General features: G+C 33.9%; 1 protein-coding gene across 1 annotated transcript; it reads left to right on the top strand.

Moving 5' to 3' along the window:
• Positions 1-18045: 18045 nt before the first annotated feature.
• On the top strand, positions 18046-18576 carry LOC120350148 (piggyBac transposable element-derived protein 4-like). Its single transcript, XM_039422556.1, has one exon. It carries the CDS (start codon positions 18046-18048, stop codon positions 18574-18576), a length of 531 nt encoding a protein of 176 aa, XP_039278490.1.
• The last annotated feature ends 1831 nt before the right edge of the window (positions 18577-20407 follow it).

The raw sequence follows: 20407 nt of genomic DNA, 5'->3' as shown, positions 1-20407 counted from the left end.
TGCTATTCGAGTCAGTATCTTATTCCTAAGTCACTTCAACATTTCCCAAATTTTTTAAAAATTGGTATTTTTCTATCAAACTCCAATCCAATGAACAGCGGATCAGAACGTGATGTGATATTGAGAAATTGATGGAAAATTCATGTAAGAAATTGCTATGGCTATTCAATGGCTAATTTTGAAATTGCTATTCATGAAAATCCCAGCAAAACAAACAATAATTATTACAAAATGATTCAGGATAGTAGCCTCGTTTTTTCTCTACTAGTTGAATAGCCATTGTCAGTAATATAACTTGACTAAAGAAAAATAAGTGATGGGAGTTAAGCCAAATTCTCATTTATTAAAGGTGTGACATTTAAATCAGAGCCACATATCAAAGTAATTATTTCCAAAAATCCATTATAGGTTTATATAAGTTTGAAAATTCTGGATAAGAATAATTATTATGGAAGGAAGTAATTTGAGACACATTTCAACCTATTTTAGTATAATAAATGAGCCCTATTTTAACTTTTGAATATTACATTACTATGTTTGTGTGTAAATGGATAGAAATTTTTCTTCTTTTCAATTCAATATAGTAGGATTAGGTTCATAAAAGAAATCTTTAAGATTTTTTTAAAAAAGATTATCTTTTTTTTTAAAGATTGAAAAAATATTTAGGAAGATTGACTTTTTTAAATATTGCATTACTATGTTTGTGTGTAAATGGATATAAAACTTTCTTCTTTTCAATTCAATAGTATATAGTAAGATTACAAGAAGTGAAATACGAAGGCAGTTTGAAAAGTTTCTGACTTAACAATGAAGATACTTCCTTCTTAATAATATATATATTCACTGAACCATGTATTTGTGTTGTTTACTCTTGTAAACAAGATTTGGTGTATTATTTTGAACAATATTCAGTTACTCACTAAAATTTCAACAATTTTGGTCGTAAATTACTCATGTTACAGTCGATGTCGGGTATTCAGTGCCTATCACTGTAGCAGATATTAGTTTCAATCAAATGGTTTGTGTGTGCATGTCAAGGTCGAGAGGTGAAGAGGTTGTTGAAACAAGGTTTTGAAACAGTCTGGTATCAAATATTAATATTATTCTCATTGATGGAAGCTTACAAATATTTATTCACCATCCAGTGTTTTTGATCCATATTTCAACTCTGCCATCTTATAAAAAATTGCCATATTCCCTTGAAATTCTTGCAAGAAAAAATCAACCATCTTCTTTTGCGGGGTGGTGAATAATATCTATATTATAATATATTGTATATTGTATACCATCAATATAAGTAGGCTATTGATAATACTCGTATTATAAATCATCCACGCGAAATATGATACAACTGTAAAATAACAGTTTTACAAGATAGGAGAATAAATTTGGTGCATTTTTGTGTAGTCTAAATCACAGGAGTGGTTGAATTTCTGTGCATCAGTTAACTATTCCACAAACATGGAGAGAAAAACAGTATTTTATGAGAGAGATAAATTTATTGAAATTATCCCCACCACAATGGGAATGTCATTTTTCTTTTTATGAACTTCTACAAGAAGAATGAAAATGTTATAGTTGACCAAGCGAAAATGGGTCTCTCAAGGCCACTGCAATGTTGCCACTGGTGGCCACCCCTCACTCGACCAGTCTATATACATTGACTATATTTCTACACCCTGAACATCGCTCCTTCCTTCTCATACCATCCCTCTTCCTCTTTTCCGACACTACCTGTCACAAATTCTGTTGAGCACGCCAGGTTCAAAAGTTCTATTGTGTCATTCTTTGAAGTTAGAACAATAACATCCCCCGTCACCTCCTCCCATCATCCGCTATATTCTTCAACATCATGAATGAAGGAAAGAATATGTTATGTATAATGTATAACTCTTTCTTGAGTCATGACATCAAGAAATCCAATTTTATAATGATGATTAGATTTTTCTTTTTAAATGCAACTATTTATAAACTGAGCTATTACTTCATAAAGGTTACTTGAAGACTTATAATAATCAATTGGAAGTGGAGTGATGTAATTTTATTTATTTTAGTCAATATTCTTGTAATGCCCACTTCACTCTGCATTTTTCAATTCGCATGAATTCTCATTTGATTCTCATCACACTTCATCCAGGCTTTGGACAGAGAAGACAAACAATACTCCCCACAATAACAATACTTTACTATCACACCCTCTCTCACACACACATTCACTTTCTCTCTTACTAGCCACCCTTAGTACAAAGTGGCAACAGTGTTCGTAGAGACGGGTGGTGGTGTCAAGAGCAAGCTTTGATCTTGAGGGACCCATTTTCGTTTGGCCAACTATAGATGTGACGCTTATTGAAAAATAATAGTAAAGAAGCTAACAAGAAAACCGATTTAATTTGAGATGTGACAAATTTTTTCAATTGATTCTCACATTATGGCTATACTCTGTGATAGTCGAGAGATGTGCCATTCTTCCTGAGGAACACTTCAGTAAAAGAAAAGTGACACTCAATGCCCTCCAGCGTTTGCCTGCTGATTGAAACACAGGTCACACATGTCATGCAGTGTTCCGACATTTATTCATGTCCAATATTTCGAAGGGTTGGGGGGTGGTGGAGGGACAGATCACATGTCAGACATGTAGGTCGGTGTCACCTGACTACCTTTTGGATTTTTTATAGTTTTATGTAGAAAACCCAAGGTTTTCGAGGTAATTGTAAAAATCTAAAAAGACCAAAATTTTGGGAGTTTTTGGGAGCTTTGGGGGTGAAGCCGCCCTCTCGCGTGTCAGAAAAATTTGAGATTCGAATTCAGCGCCCCAAAATACATATAAAATCGTAGAGAAAAATTCTTTTGGGGCTGTTTCCTGAAAAACAACCATTTGACTGGACTATTCTGCAAATTGATATTTTCTTTTGAGGTTGGATGGGTTGGAGCGAGAATTGATAAATGCTTTTTGTATTTTTGGGAGTGAAGATAGAAGTGAAGTGGACAGTTTGTTGCAGTTCTGATGACATGAGCGTGGCTAGCACCAACGTCACAGCCAGCTCGTCGCCAGCGCACCACGCGCATGCGCACTATCCCGAAGATTACTATGCGATGGCGCCCGACGAGTTGGCCGCTGCGCAGGCGCACAACGAGCACTACATCTACGTCACATACCCGCCCGACCTCAAGAGGAGATTGCTTGAAAGGTAGGCAAAGCCAATTTCAGCCATACTCAAATAGATAATATCTCCAATTGTGGGTAGGCCAACATGCTGATCAGAGAAGTTGTGAATAATGAATAAATAAATAAATACGAATAACTGAATAAATAGCTAAAGGGTAACCAGAAAAAATCGAAAAAGGAGGGTATTTGTGACCAAATCTGGTGTTTCTTACTGGAAGGTCATCAACAAACAATAGCCAGTCCTTCCAACATTCACACACTTGTTTCACACACTCCTGTCAGTGCTGTATGAAAATTATTTACATACTCAACACTTACATTTCTAGGCATATGAATTTTAAAGAGTTGTTGATCCTCTTACCTAGAATGGAATTTGCATAGCCTATCTTCAAACTGTAGGTAGAGGCCACGAGATATAACATGTTAAATTTTTTCTGTAAAAATAGTTTAGGCCAACTACAGTTTAATTTCATTTCAGTTCAAATTACGATTCAGTTTAGCAATGCTACGTTATGCTATTGCACTGCAATGGTTGTGGTACCGTAGAGAGTTACTGGGAAGGATAATCTGAGTATTCTTCCAAAGAATGGACATTGATAAGTCCAAAGCTCAGCCAATTTATGTAGATACAAAACAATATTATCTTAAAGGAATTTTCTAATTGCATTTTTTACTCTTTATGTAGCCTACAGTTCATTAGTTATTATCTCAGTTTATATTGTGTGAAATCAATCTAAAACTGTATTGTAAGCTATTATAAGTGTATAAGCCAGTATATAGGAGTAGTCCATTTCCAAAAGTGCCTTCTTGACAAATTTTGAGAAATTGAGATTTTGATTGCATGTTGTTGGCACAACTGGAATACACATTATAAAACATTTTTACAGTGACAAAAGTTTCTTTATCCTATTAAAAAAAAATGATTGAGAATCGAGTACAGATTCAAAGTGAGTCTAGTTACATTTCATTCCATTTCCAAAACTGTCTTCATGCAAACTCAGATACTGTTCCAAAACTATCTACTTGCGAGCAACTAAGATGACAGAGTTCACGAAGTTTTTTCCAAAACTGGCTAGTTGCAATATATAAAAAAGCCCTACTTACTAGTTGTAAGCTTCCACAAAATTGTTTATTCTGAAACACTGGCGTACATTTTCATAGTGAAAATCAATATTACTGAATATAAAAATCTATAGTACTGTCGGCCAACCTGTCACTTCCAGGGGATCGGTTATTTTCAATCAGCTGTGTTAATTGATAGTTGATTGATTTTAAAGACGTTTATGTTGTTCAAGTTGTTTTGTGTTTTGTATTATACCTGAGGCCGGAGGAAAAATGAATGCTGAAGAAGAAGTGACAGCTAAAGAAGGTGCAGTGGAAAGTTCTTGTCATTTGAAGTTCTACAAAGATGTCATATCAAAACAAGAACAACTGGATCTTTAAAATGTTGATGAAAATGAAGAAATTGATGAGCCCATGGAAGAAATAAATTTAAGAATGTAAAAAAAGACTTATGATAATCAGGCAAAAAAAAACTCTTCTTGGTCTACGTTGAGTTAGCTAATTTTTTATCGATTGAAGACAGTCACATTTTGCATAAATTGTTACATTTAAAAAAAAATGTCATGAACATTGTTATAGCTCATTTTTTAATATTTGGAGAGAGTAGCCTACATTTTTTATAATTTTTCTACAATATTTCGTTGATTTAACATTTCAAGATTATTCCAATATGTTTAATAAAACATTTCTTTGAATAAATTCTGTTTTAAACTTTTAAAGCAGGCTCTTTGTTGTTTTAGATTTCCAAATAAGACCTGATTCATTTACAGTATCAAAACTAGCTACTCGACAAAGGTCTATTTCCAAAATTTGCTAATTACAAATATTTTTTCCAAAACTGTCTAGTTGCATATTAAAACAGCTTAAAACTACTATATATAGAAAAATTGTAATCTGAGACCTTGTAAATTGTGTTTCTAATTTATTCACTGACTTTATAAACTTAACAGTAATTAATTAACTCATTATTTCAATGAAATGAAGGTTTTTCTTGTTTCCTGAAAAATTTTGTTTTTTGGAAAGTAGGCACTTTTGTAAATGGGCGACTCTAGGTATTGTAAGCAGCACAAATTATGCACTCAATCAATCAGTCGTAAGCCTGGTTTTCTCAAGATTTTGAATAAATTCTAATATAAGATTTTTTTTATAATATCTAAACAATTTTTTAATGTATTTGTTCAAGCTGCTACAATCGAACAACCCGTCTGTGACCAGAAAATATGCTCAGCAGGTAAACAGATTTTTCCAGTAAATTTAGATTAAAAAGTAGAAATAACAATTTTTCAATTATGAAATAACACTCAGTGAAACAAAGTTATTACGAAAAATAATTGAACCCTAAGTGAAATTTTCATTCAATGATTCAGGGGATTGGAATCTCATCAGGCATTTCCCCCCAAAAAGTATATTATGACTGAACTAGCATGAATATTTCAATTATCAAGATATTACTTGGCTAATGATGGATGAAATGAAATCTGCTTGCTGATATTTTTTAAAATAAAATTAATTTCAATTCTTACTTCTCGAGAAATGAAATAAGTACGGTAATCAGTTTAAAACTGTAATTTTAGATAATATAGTGTCTGGAAAAATCAAGTATAGCAAGTGTCTAGTCTCACTACCTCCGTAAACAAAGCCGTAGTGCATTCGTGTGACGTCAGTACAGGTAGGGCTCCAACACCAATAAAATTCTTTGATTTCAGCTGATCTATATCAGCTAGTGTATCTATTGGTGTAGGAGCCCTACCTGTGCTGACGTCACACGAATGCACTACGGCTTTGTTTACGGAGGTAGTGCTAGTTTTCAGTATAAATTAAATGGCGAATGTAATAAAAACGTCGACAAGTACTCACATAAAATTAAAGAAAATGACTTACAAGTATTTTCAAGGCAGCAAGTATATCTTACTATATTAGAGTGTATTACATGAGGCCATCAATGCATACAGAGATAAACCATTGGCAACCATTTATAAAGCTTGCTGGACACCAGGATTATTGGCCAGGCTGGCAGCCGCAGTGTAATAAGCGCAATAAAAATTACTGTAATGCCCATCGACTCGGTCAAATGGTGACCCACTGGTGGCTTAATGTGATGCAAGTATTATATCTTTTCAAATGACTAGCAGAACACATTCTTGTCAATGGTACTCCGCAAAATGATACAAAAACATTTGTATTTCTGCACATGTGAACTTTTAAATTAACAAGACTAAGATTATCATCAATTAGGAGGCAACACTCAGAAAATAGATGAAAATTAATGTATTGTCCCATGCATTCCTGCTGTATTGGAATATCCTAATAATATCCATAAATTTTTGTTTTCAGAATTTTTGCAGAATTGATCTGCGAAGAAGATCCAAATAATCTGAATGGACAGTTTACTTCACCAATTTTCAAATTCCACCAATTAGAATATTACATTTGCATTAGTTTTTTTCGATAGCAAACATCTTAGCTGAATAATGAATACTTCATCTTCGTCTTTTATATCTTGAGAGTACCAACATTTTCTATGTGAATTTTGTCTCATACTGTTGAGATTAAATATTTATAAATTATCGATACAAAAACTAACTTCCAAGACATTTATGTACAGCAAGCTTTTAAAAACTACTGTAGGCCTACATTAACGAGACAAATCCTGAGATTTCAGGGTTTAATTATACATGAAAAATTATTATGCATCAAATTGTCATTTATTGCCATCCTAATTCGAGAACCATTCATTTGAGCAAATTCAGAACGGGATGTTCAACTACTGGAAGTAGTACTAACATTCATTATAATTAATTGATTCAGCTGTCATTTGACAGGAATAGTTTATGTGCATTATGTGCAAATATGATCAGTACAATATTTTCTTGCATCAATGATGCTAAAGTAACATGTAAAGGTGCGTACAGATTTACGCGCCGCGAACATGAGCAATTCACTTTTAATCAGCTGACTATATCTGTATTTTCACAGAAACGGTAAGATACAGATATAGAAAGCTTGGCATCAGCTGATTAAAAGTGAATTGCTCATGTTCGCGGCGCGTAATCTGTACGCACCTTAAGAGTCACATGTGTGCTTCAGTGAATCCTCAAATATGGTTAAAGCGAGTCATAGATTATTCCTTTGCTAAAAAAATACAAACAAACAAAACAACTCAAACACTGTCGATAGGTTGACTGAAACGCAATGGTCGAGTTCATTTATGAAAACAGATTCCCATCATCTCTGCAATGAGAATTAGCTTGATGAGTGCTACAATATTTAACTGAGGTTGGTTGAATCGAATACAAGAATGGCATATATAATGAGTCAATTAGTATTTTATAGTTCGATATTATACTGTGTTTCATTCAGTAACTAAAGAATCCTCTGTACTCTGATTTACATTAATTCGAAATTATTTCAAGAGGAACAGATTTTTGTCAGGATGGGATGATTAAAAAAATCATTATTCTATGATAAGTTACCAAAATCAAGAGAAAAACTGGTGAAGGGGAAAGTGGATTTTATTGGTAAGTTGTTCAACACCAGTGCTTTATTTCAATTTAATGTAACACTAGGATAAAATGGACTTTTACCATCCAATTTTATTAGGTATCTTACTTTACTTGTAAGGAAATTCAATCGCAATTTACAGATTTTGAGGATTAATGAATGAAGAAAGCGGTTTTACAACGGTTCAAAATTTTATCAATGATTAATGTGATTTATTTCAATGGAAAACTCGGTTATCAATGAATGAAGAAAGCGGTTTTACAACGGTTCAAAATTTTATCAATGATTAATGTGATTTATTTCAATGGAAAAGTTGGTTATCATCCAAGCTCGTTCACGTGTTTAATTAGATTTTCACAATGAAATAAGTTGAACAATGTTCTTATAGGTATTAGTAATAATTTGTTATTAGTCATAAGTTGAGATAATTATGTTATTTGATTAAAATCAAACAATTTCCAAAACTATAACTTTAAAACCATTGATTGTTTGTAGTGTAAGTATCAAACTGTCATTTTGTAAACATTGTTTCATGTCACATGATTTCAATCTCGCCCAATACGTTTCAGGATTTTATGTCAGCTTCAAGGTTTCCATTTAAATTTAATTATTGTATTCTATGTCATTTATTTAAGCCGACTTTTGTGATTTTTCTAGATTGATAAGACAGTCTCTGAAGTGAAAATTTATAATTATTGGAACACTTTTCTGATTATAGCCTATTACAAATGTAAAAAGTGCAGAAGCAATTTTATTTCTAGAATTATTCTCAATCATCAGAATCTCTACTTTTATTGTGAGTTTTCCTATACAATTACTTTATCAAGTATTGAACTTTGTTATATTTCTATTGTGAGCGATCGATCCATAATTTCCAATAATTCGACCGAATAGTTAATTAATGAGTAAGTCTATATCATATGTTGTCTAGTAAATACTGTATCAGACAGGAGTATGAGTGAGGAAAAATATATTGGAAAGAGAGTTGCGAGGAATTCTATTCGAGCTATAAAATTTATTTGTATGACAAATTTAAAAATAATCAAGGTACCCTTTTTTAAAACTTTCAATAATTATTTTTCACGACATGTTTAGACATATTAATGCTATTTCCAACACTCATTTGAAAAATGCATTAATATGACGAAATACTCCAGTTCAGTAACAGAGAAAAAGAAATCATGTGTACAATTACTTCAGATATATGAAAATGAAATGTAGCAAAGTAACAGTTGATTAAAAAGTGCTTCTCTATAAAATTAGAGAATTTGTTGAATAAGTGATAATCTACCGCATCTAGATTAATTCTGATTCATTTTAAAATTTTGAGTGATACAATTGTAATAAAATCATATTCTTCTATCAGTCTTTCAAGGAATAATATTGATTTGAGACAGGATTTGCTGATTGCTTCATTCTATGAATAAGGAAAAACATGTTTATAAGAAATCCAATGTGAAACTTTTGTAGAATAAAGTATGATAAAATATTTAGACAATTTTTCAATTTGTATCTAATTGAAAACCCCATATATAAATCTCAATAATGAATGATATTGATTTCTCAAGAAGGTATTCCGACCTTGGTAGTCACTGTCGACAACATCAATTCTCAATATCTAGTTCTTATTTCATCTAGAGCGTACTTATTTTGACCATTTCTTGAGATACTGAAAGAAATGGGAAGTTGAGCGATTCAGTTCCTCCAGTTTTTGTTGCAGACTGATGCACAGTCAGCTAAGTCGTTGCACATTATTTGAGGATTGGTGAGTTAGTGGGTTAACGAGAAGTTAGTTAAAGGTTAGGGGTTAAGCTTCTGATTTTTAATGGCAATAATATGGTGTTATTCAGATTTTTTGAAAAATAAATTAAGAGTTGAATATATGGTACAGTTTCCTCTGGCATTTTTGAAAGAAATAGGAATTTGGGTTGAATCTTGACGTACCTTACCGAAGTTGCCTACCCGGGTGGATTATTGATCAACTGAAATATTAATGAAGTGAATGTCACCCTATAAAACATCTTCTTAAAATACATTGTGACATTCGGCTGTCGACATCAGTGACGGAAAAGATCGAAATACCATCTAAATCTCTAACATTTCAGTAATGCATTAAGAATTGAGCAATTTTACAAACGTCACAGGGTAAGTGATAACAATTATTTCCTCATGTTAATTATCTATAAAAATCAATTACCATATACAATAAATTACTTTTTACAACAATAATAAGTAAATAAAAATATCTAGGTCTGGATCACAAATCTAAACAACATAGAAATTACAAGAGAAAGAGATCAAATTCATGAAAACTAGAATAATTAGTGGTAATTTATAAAACATCAGATCGTCAGAAAGGAAAGAATTTTTCACAATCTTTCTGGGCTTCTTTCTGAGCCAAAGAATTATGAACATTATTTGTAGTATATGATTATTCATAGTTATTGAAATGAAATATATTATAAAAAATTGAAATATATTTTCAACAAGCTTCCCTTGTCAAAATTTACCTGCTATAAATGGTTTACAATTTCCTACTTAAATTGAAGAGAAATAGTTTGATTTGTTCTCAGTTGAAACTAGTTCAATCTTAGTCCAGTGTAAGGGTCAGATTCTGAACCTTACTAGAATTGTAAGGTTTAAGAGAAGGAAATTTGAGCCTTGAATTTTAATTCCATGGCAAGTTAACTGATATATATAAATACTTTTAAAAATTCGCGGATGGATGAACATGCTAATATATCAATCGGGTACATCCGATAAGCAATTTCACTACTTACTAGCAAGTAAGTGAAACTGCTTATCGGATGTACCCGGTTGATATAATTATATATATCTGCTGCAAAGAAGGTTTGTGCAGCAGAATTTATGTTGCACAAACGTCGAGCCAAACGATTTTATTCATCAATGGCGAATTCTAAAGAATTATCAAAACAAAATAATAATAATACTTTAGGTTTGGTTTTTGACTTTATGCAGAATATAGACTTACCAAAAGTTCCAGTACAAGAGATGTATTACCTCCTACAATTGACAGTGAACTTTTTTGTATTATAATTTGAAAACAAATAATGCTCAGTTTTACCTATATCACGAAGGTCAAGCAAAAAAAGGAGCAAATGATGTTGCTTCTTTTCTTGTGGACTACATTGAAGAAAATGTCCCACATTCAGTTACTGAACTTAATTTATTCTCTGACAATTGCCCAGGGAAAAATAAGAATCATACCTTAATTCGGGTCCTATTAACTTTAACAATAATTGGCCGTTTTAAAAAATTAAAGCATTTCTTTCCTCTCACAGGGCATTCATTTTTGCCTTGTGATAGGAAATTTGGCATTATAAAACGCCCTATCACAAATTGCAGCCGCATATATACAATATATCAGCTGTGTGAATTAATTCTATCTGTGAACAGGAAATCCCAAATACAATCAAACTTAAAGACACTGAAATATAATTGATTTTGATAATTGGTGGCCTAATGTATTCAAGAAAAGAGTCGCTTCAACTGAAGTGTAAATCTCTCATGGAGAGAGCGAGAATATCTAGCTACATCAAAATATCATTACTTTGAATATTCTTCTGACAAAAAGGGTAATATTAAAACTTCAGAATTCATCCATACTGATAATGCTGACAATGATTATGCTTATTACTATTGTAATTTCAATGTCTCTAAAGTTGATCCGAATACAATACAACTTCCTCAAGCACTAGCTTATAATAATTCAGAAATTAACTTATACCTTTGAAAAAAGAAAAAAAATTGAAAACCTCAAGAAAGCTTTGAAGTATGTCCCTCATGAACATGAGCCTTTTTATCAAAAAATAATAAATTTTTCAGAGCAGAATAGAATATCAAAAAATGTGAAGTTATCTGCTCTTATATCGCTGTATTTGTGTCAAAGTTATGAATAATAAAATGAAATTGAATTTCTTATAGTGAGAGTTGATAATTTTATTGCAGAAAGGTACCTAAGTCCATGAAATACAGGGACAAAAATAATTTTTTACTTAAACTATCTCATAAAATAGGATAGTATGGGTACTAACAGACTTGTACAGATGTAGTTGGCATAAAAAAATCATCAGGTCGAAAAAATTCGGATTGTTCTATCCAGACAGTTTTTTGCAGTTCCTGAAAAATCACTAAAAGTGACTCAGGTCCCTTTCTGAAATAAGCTGTTCATATAAGTTATGTACCCTCTCCCAATAGTATAATATAGATAGAGCTGAGTCATGATTCTGCATTGTTTACTGTATTGTAACTTATTCAAGGTGGGAGCGCTCAGTCTGAGTTTCTCTGTTGTGCTGTAACATGTATCAGTAAATAAAATATCTTTTTAAAAACACATTTCTAGTTCAATTAACTCATTTGGCACACGAACAGGGACCGGGTGACAAAAAGTTCGTGATCAATTATCATTTAAATTTTCGGTGAATTTCAATTCTTCTCGCCCGATCCATCAGTGAGATGTTTTTGCGAACGCAAAAGTGTTAGTTCATCAGATACCATACATCATGGATAGCAGGACTCAGTACTCAACAACCTGGCGACCAGTGGACGCTCATTACGCAGCCGCTGGGTACCACCATTACTACTTCAACATCGCCCAAATCTGAAGACGTGCCTTGAAGAATTGAAGAACGAACCCAAATTCAATGCCTGAGAACGGGAGCACGCAACCCGCACACTAGCAACAGGTAGTAGAACGTATTTCTAAACCCATCTCCAAAGATGATACGGATTTGATCCCTGATTATAGTGGTGATACAATTGACTTAGTGCAATTTTTGGAAGAAAAAGTGAAAACTTTATATGAATCGTATTGTGCTTCAAACGTTGAAGAAGCAAACACTTACCTCTCCTTTATCATATTAGAAAAAGACTGCATGGTATTGCACAAGCTGTTGTTCTAAATTCTCCAAGTCAACCTGTTTATGAAATAATTTCTGCTCTAAAAGACAATTTTGCTGGTACTGTTCACCAACTTACAACTGAACTACTTCATTTGAAACCAAATCCAAAAGCACACCCTCTCAATTTTGTTAACACTCTCGAAGAGAAACGTACTACTATCATTTCCCAGCACAAGTAAGATGGAGTGAAAGACGAATTTCTCGTATTTGTCAAAGAACAGCTTGATAGGCAGGTTATCAATGTGCTTGTTGATGCGTTACCTTATCAATTAGGAGCTCACTTGCAAACACTGAACGTTTCGAATCTACAAGAAGCTAGGCAAGCTATTATAAGCAAAAGCAGTGCAGTGTTGAAACATCTAGGATTTACAACAGATGTAACTAAAATGCAGAGTAAGAACTACAACGATCATCAAACCTTCAATCACCAACAGCGACAGCAAAACTCGCATAATTCTGATTCTAGGTAATTTAATCAAAGTCAAATGTATTCAAAACCCCGATAATTTAATCAAAATCAAATGCATTCAAAACCTCAGTACAATCAGAGTCAATCGTTCTCGAGACAACAAAATTTCAACTCATTCAGACCTTTCAATCAAAACAGGAATGCACATCAAAATTACATATCTTTTCAAAATAGAACTCCTGGGTTTAACCAAAAACCAGCAGTTCAAAATCAAGATGCTTCTATGAGAACTGTTTCAACTTTCAAAGCCCCACATCAAGTCCATTTGACTGAAGATGGATGCAATGAATTTCAACAATTGAATGATTGTGCAGGATATTGTGAAAATCCTTCTAGGCTCGAAAACTTGGAACAAAAGCTAGACAAGTTGACTAAATCATTTCAGAATTTTTTAGAGTCAAGCACCAACACCAAACCCAAGACGTAGTGTTTGACTCGAATTCAATTTCCTCAGACCTACCACATATTCAATTTGATGGTATGAAAATTCTTATTGACACAGGTAGTAAATTAAATTTTGTAAAACCAAATTATGTACCAAATAATGTATCAGTGATGCCAAGCTATTTCAAGATCAAAACGCCAACTGGTGAATCCGAAGGAAACGGATGTGTGAATATTAGTTTAAGAAATATTTTTGATGTTGACAGTGTTGAAAAATTTTATGTGTTTGATTTAAGTGATAATTATTACATTCTAATCGGTCATAAAACTCTAAGTAGAACAGGTGCCAGTATTGATTTCAAGACCAATTGTCTAGAAACCAAAAACTGTGTAATCCCCCTCATGGGCATGAGTAAAATTGAAATACATGAAGGTTGGAATAATTTGAAATTAAAAGCAAATTATAGAGATAAGATTGAAACGTTGTGTATTGTAAATGTTAAGGAATTAAAATTGTATAATATTGCTGCAAATGTAAACAAGAACGGAAATTATTTTTCTGAAAATAAGAAAGATGTTGAAATTGAAACTTTATCTATTGAAGAGTGTGAATTGTACTCCAGTGAACAGATCAATCATCCACTCACTGTTGAAGACATTTCTACATTATTGAGAACATACCATATGTCTAATGAAAAAAGGAATTACATTATTAACATCTTACATAAATATTCTGAGATAATAAAACTCGAAAATCAAACTAACTGCTACTAATCTATTAAAGCATACAATTGTGACTACTGGCGAAGAACCAGTATATTCAAGAAATTATAGGTATCCAATCGCATTTAGAGAAGACATAAGTAGGGAAATTGACAAGTTACTAGAACAAAAAATTATTAGGCCCTCTAGTTCGCCCTACAATTCTCCATTATGGGTGGCTCCTAAGAAACCAGACGCTTCGGGTTCGGGAAAACGTAAAGTGAGACGTCCTTGATTTCAGAAAGTTGAATGAAAAAAACAAATCTGACTACTACCCTCTTCCGAACATCGAAGATTTATTTTCCAAAATAGGTAGAGCAACCTACTTTTCGGCTTTAGACTTAGTTTCCGGTTTTCATCAAATCGAACTTGATCCGGAATCAATCCCTAGAACTGCATTTAGTACTGAAAATGGTCATTATGAATTTGTAATAATGCCATTTGGTTTGAAAAATGCTCCTAGCAATTTTCAGAAAGCAATGAACTTGATTTTTTGTGACCTTCCAAATGTGCTAGTATACTTGGATGATATTATAATATTTTCTGATTCTTTGATAGAACATATGAAACAATTGAAAGTCATATTTTAAAAACTAAAACAATATTAACTGAAAATACAATTGGACAAAACTGAATTTTTCAAAAAAGAACTCCTGTATTTAGGTCACATCGTTTCAGAAAAAGGTATTCAGCCTAACCCAGAAAAAGTGAAAGCAATCAAAGAATTTCCAATTCCACAGACTACAAAACAGATAAAACATTTTTTGGTTTAGCAGGATATTATCGAAAAATGATTCAAGGATTTGCAAAAACCGCACAGCCCTTGACAAACTCATTACAAAAAACATCAATCATTAATCCAAAAGATCCAAAATTTATTGAATCAGTATATCTATTGAAAGACCCTGTCACTAATTTTGCATTTTGTAGCCAGAAACTTTAATGAGTTGGCCGATTTGAGTGTACCCCAGCAGAGCGTTGCTGTTTATCTTCTAGGAGTAACACTAAAGTGTAGGGATGGGTTTGGGTATCGATTAATCAATCAATCGGAATAATCAATGTTAGATGGGATCGATTAATCGCATAATCAATTATGTTGTAATGGTTAATCGACTACTGGGGTTTCTCGCCTTTCTACAGTTGGTCGATTATTTCATTGTACAAAATCTAGAGAGATAATAAGTAAATAATTATTATTTTCAAACACTTCTAGAGCTTTAAAGAAAACTTTATGAAATTTTAACCCTTCAAGTGATGGGTGTATGCATACAGTGCACAGACGATTTCATTGTTAGTGTGTAGGCACACTACTGCATCATCAGACCTTCTCCCCACCAATTACCCTCCTTCCATGCCTTCTTCAAGCCACTCAATAGATTGAGCAAGTCCAGTTGACAGCACGCTCTTGCTATAGTTTGTTTAAAACTACTTCATAGGGGAAGGTGTTGTACCTAGGGACAGATGTACCTAGGGACAGTAGTAGTATTTCTTTTTATAAAATGGGTAAATTTGATTTCCTATAGTGGCAACACTGCATTTTTTGTTTCTTTCTTTCCCTCCATTCCAGTCAGCCTAAACCACTGGTTAGAAGTTATTTTAATATTTTTACTTTTTGCTCTAAAAGTAAATTTTTCTCCTCAGTTGAAGGATTTTTTTACTGCTGACCACGTATTTTCATCAATCAAAGTAAGTACACACTTAATAGTATATTTTAAGAGCTTCTTTTAGGCATTATTATATCTGACAAAATCCTAACCTAAAATGGTTCTTTTTCATAAATAAAAGAGATATGCACCCTGATGTACCTGGGGACAGTATTATGATGTACCTAGGGACACCAAAGGCTGGTGTCCCTAGGTACATCATGTAACAAACTTTTTCATTTCAGAAACCAGGGTCTCTTAAAAATGCCACGGAGCAAAGAAAAAAAGAAAAGAGAGCAGCCAAGTAATGCAGCCTTCATCTCTGCTGTAAAAGATGTTGTGGAGAACCATTATTCTGTTCGTGGGGCTGCTGACAAGTACGGGATCTCCAAGTCAGCGCTAGCAAGTCATTCCTCTCCTATGTAACTCTTCAACAAGCTCTATTGAGCTATACCAATTGTCAGCGGTTATATTTCTGTTGGTTCCTTCTATTGATTCAGTTAATCGTATTACAGCTTGAGTAGGTTTCAGTAGTTTTTGATCTTGATCTGATAGGCCTCTACCATCACTCCCTTTACCAGTATATAAATAGGCACTGTAGAGGTAATTCGTTTTCGCATCTGTGAGGCATTGAATTTTCAGCCCATATTTTGCCGGTTTGTTTGGTAGGTACATTTTGAAGGAGCACCTACCTCTGAAGGGGACCAGCATTTCATCGACACAACAGGATGTCCCCACTGTGTAGCATAGCTGGCTGTTCTCAATGAATTTATAAAAAAATATTAGAAATTGCAGCCTCTTTCACATCTTTCTTTCTATCATCTCGGTCATCTGGGTTGTCGAATCTGAGTGCATGCAAAAGAAATAGGAACCTTTCTTTTGACATGGTACAACGAAAAAGTTCCCGGCCGGTTCCATCAGTTGCAAATATACTATCAACTGATTCATTCCACTCTTGAATACTGCACTGTAGATAAGTAGTCCAATAAATCCATACAATTCTGTATAATCAGCATCATGAATGAATGAAGTGGATTTTTGTAGCGTGGTCTTATTGATGCAATTTTTTTATTGGTCCATAACAATATCTCATCAATATATCCTGTGTGAAAAGTAGTTTCCATACATCTATAACTTCAGGGTTGTCTCCCAGATTTGAAGCATGGGCCTTCAAACCTGGTAATTGTGTGACAATATTCTCTCGCCTAGTTCGAACAGCTTGATTGGGGAATTCTTTCTTCCATTTGAATCCTGAGACATTGTTTTTAATCATTTCTTTCGTTCTACGCCCAAAATAGAAGAGATTTCTTCCTCACTGCAAGTTGTTGCCATCGTCAGTTGGAATGTCACCCCCCACTAAATTTTCATTAGAAGCTGAAGAAGTACTGGTATTGGCTGTCAGGTCATTATTTTCTGAGTCACTTTGATCTGTGTCTGTAGCATGATCACTTCCCTCCAAGTAGTCAGGGTCATGGTCACTGTCATCAATGTCCTCCTTGTCTATGTCCTCGTCTAAAATGTCAATCAAAATGTCTTCTAATTCGGTAGGGTTCACAGCTTCCTGGTCTTTGGAAGCGCTCCTCTTTCGTTTCCCACGAGAAGTTTCCATCATAAAAACTTGAAAGTTTGATATAACTGTATGGAAAATAATTAGAAACAATCACATGTTAAAACTACAAAACGTAAGGTATGGAAGTGTCCATCATAAAAATGTGTAAGTCCGCTAATAGAGACAGCAGCAATAGTAACAGTACCACTACAATACGTCTCATAGACCGCAGCAAAAGTAACGGATTCACTACAACACGTCTCTCAGACCGCGATTCAAAAATATCTCGACACGATGGCTGAACTGAATGGTGACTTATTGTCAACTGAACAGGGGGTGGGTAGACAAGAAGGTAGCTGGAGTGAGGGAGAATCAGGATGGCCGGTTAGGGAATTCTGTAGGTTGAAATTTCCCTCGCGGTCTGAGAGACCGCTTGTAGTAATTAAGGGCTAGAGTGATTGCTCTCACAGAAACGTGGCTCTCATGGTTGTCTAGCAGCAAAATAACTGGGCTCTCAATGGTTGGCTTGGTGTGCTTCACAAAATGTTCAAAATATTGGTTTAAAATGTTCTCATTGGACCAACCTGATGGTGCTGCTGCTCCAATTGAGCCTGGTGGTGCTCCACCAGATTATTGCAGAGTACAACAGAACAAAGGGAGGTGTTGACACGGTTGATCAGATGTGCTCTAATTACTCAACACAAAGGCGGTCACGAAGGTGGCCAATGGCCATTTTTTTTGCACTGTTGAATATATCAGCTGGGGTCAATGCATTCGTCCTCTACAAAGCCTACAAAAATACTCCTGACATGAACAGATTGGAGTTCATGAAGGTTCTGGCCAAATCACTTGTTTCTCCATTACTACAAAAAAGACTGGATAGAGGACATCATGTAACAGAAGAGATGAAGCTCGCCATCAAACGTATACTTCAAATCCAGGATCCACTACCGGTACCAGGACAACAAGAAGAGTTTTTCAAAGATAAATTAACATGCCACACCTGCCCACCTCGCCTGAAAAGGAAAACAAGATATCCATGCTGCATTTGCAACAAGCCAATATGCTTGCAATGTGCAAAGAAACTTTGTGTGAAGTGTAAAGCAGATAGGGACTAGTACTCCATCAATATCTGTTGGGAAATACGAAATTCTGATAACTTGTAAGTTTGCAATAATAATATTATGTTGGCACAATATTATTTAGAAGTACTATATCAGTTTATGAATCATAATAAATCATTATAAAAATTATAGCCTATTATTTTTCCTTTGTAAAACCAAAAATGTTATGCAGAGTTTGAGGTTTAAAAATAAGGTTGTATGAAGAGCAATGAGGTCCACAGTAATTTTTCTTATTATTTACATATATTTTGATCATTTTAAAATCATAGTACAATAAAAGTTGAGAGAAGAATAAAAAAAAAAATTTTTTTCTGGATCATACTTTTTAAGAGGTGGTTTAAATATTATTATTTTTATATATTAAAAAAGTGATTAATTGAGTGGGCCAAGTGTTATCATAATTTTAAAAGAGTTGTAGAATGCATAGTTAGTTTTAGAATCATTAAACTGTTGATACTTGAGTATTTTATGAATTTTTAAAAATGCGGTCTCTGAGACCTCATGTAGTAGTTAAGGGCATATTGCACTTTGTAGTAACCAAGGGCTAGCTAAGAAAGTTGGTGTGCATATGGTCACTTTCTATCCCCACACCTCTCACAAAATTCAACCTCTAGACCACACAGTCTTTGGTCCATTTAAAATGTATTACCATAAGGCTATTACTGACTGGATGACTTCACCTGGCAACCAAGGGAAACCACTAACAATCTACGATGTAGCTGAAATTGCTGGAAAAGTCTACATCAAAGCTTTTACACCGTCCAACATAATTGAGGGATTTAAAGTTACTGGCATTTCCCCTCTAGATCAAGATATTTTTAAAGACCACGAGTTTCTGCCAGCTAATGTGACAGATCGTCCTGCTCCTACCTCTAGCCCTTGTCTTCAGGACCGTCAGGTAGACCTGCCATCAGAATCACAGCAACCATCGACCTCATCTGATGTGCAACCATCGACCTCATCTGATGTGCAGCAGGAAGATCCATCGACATCCCCCAAAGTGCCAGCTTCAACTCCCAGCCATATTATTACCCCAGAAATGTTAAGGCCTTTCCCAAAGGCAGAGGCTCGCAAAAGTCAAGGCAATACCAAATGTAGGCCTAAGGGAAAATCTAAAATCATGATGGACACCCCAGAAAAAGACGAAATTGAAAATATGAAAAAGATAAAGATGGAGGGGAAACAAAGAAAGGGATTGAAAAAATAACAGATCACAATGCAGAGAATGTCTTGAGGCTAAAAAGAGAGAAAATGAATAAGCTACAAAGAGAGAAAATAAACAAGGTACGTTTAAACTTAAAAAAGATGTTTAAGAAGGGAAAAGACTCAAGTGATGAAGATTTGCCAAATTTTGATGATGAAAAGAATGAAAACCCTGATGATATGTTTGAGTTGTCCGATGAAGATTATCCTGAAGCAAAAGAACTTGAAAAGAAACTCAATCTTGAAGAGTTAAAAAATGGAGATTATGTTCTGGTAGAACTTGAAGGGAAAAAAACACAAAGCATTTCATTGCTAACATAACTGAAAGGCTAGACAACGAAACATTCTCTGCAACCTATTTAGTGAAATGCCTAGACTCTGATAAGTTCAAAGCCAAGAGCTCAGACATTTTTGATGTTAGTGCAAAAGACATAAAACTAAAACTTCCAGATCCTCATTCTCACGGGGGAACAGCAAGGCTGCAAAATCAACTTAATTTTCTGTTCCTTTTCAGGGTACAATGTTGGTTAGTTTGATAGCTCACAGAGGGAAAATGTATGCCAGCTCATTTTATCGACTTATATATGTTTATTTTACTCTTTGTACTAATAAAGATTAATTT

This window comes from Nilaparvata lugens, chromosome 3 (assembly GCF_014356525.2).
Source record: "Nilaparvata lugens isolate BPH chromosome 3, ASM1435652v1, whole genome shotgun sequence".
Lineage (NCBI taxonomy): Eukaryota > Metazoa > Arthropoda > Insecta > Hemiptera > Delphacidae > Nilaparvata > Nilaparvata lugens.
Note: the sequence above shows the minus strand (reverse complement) of the source record. Positions and strands in the feature narration are given on the sequence as shown.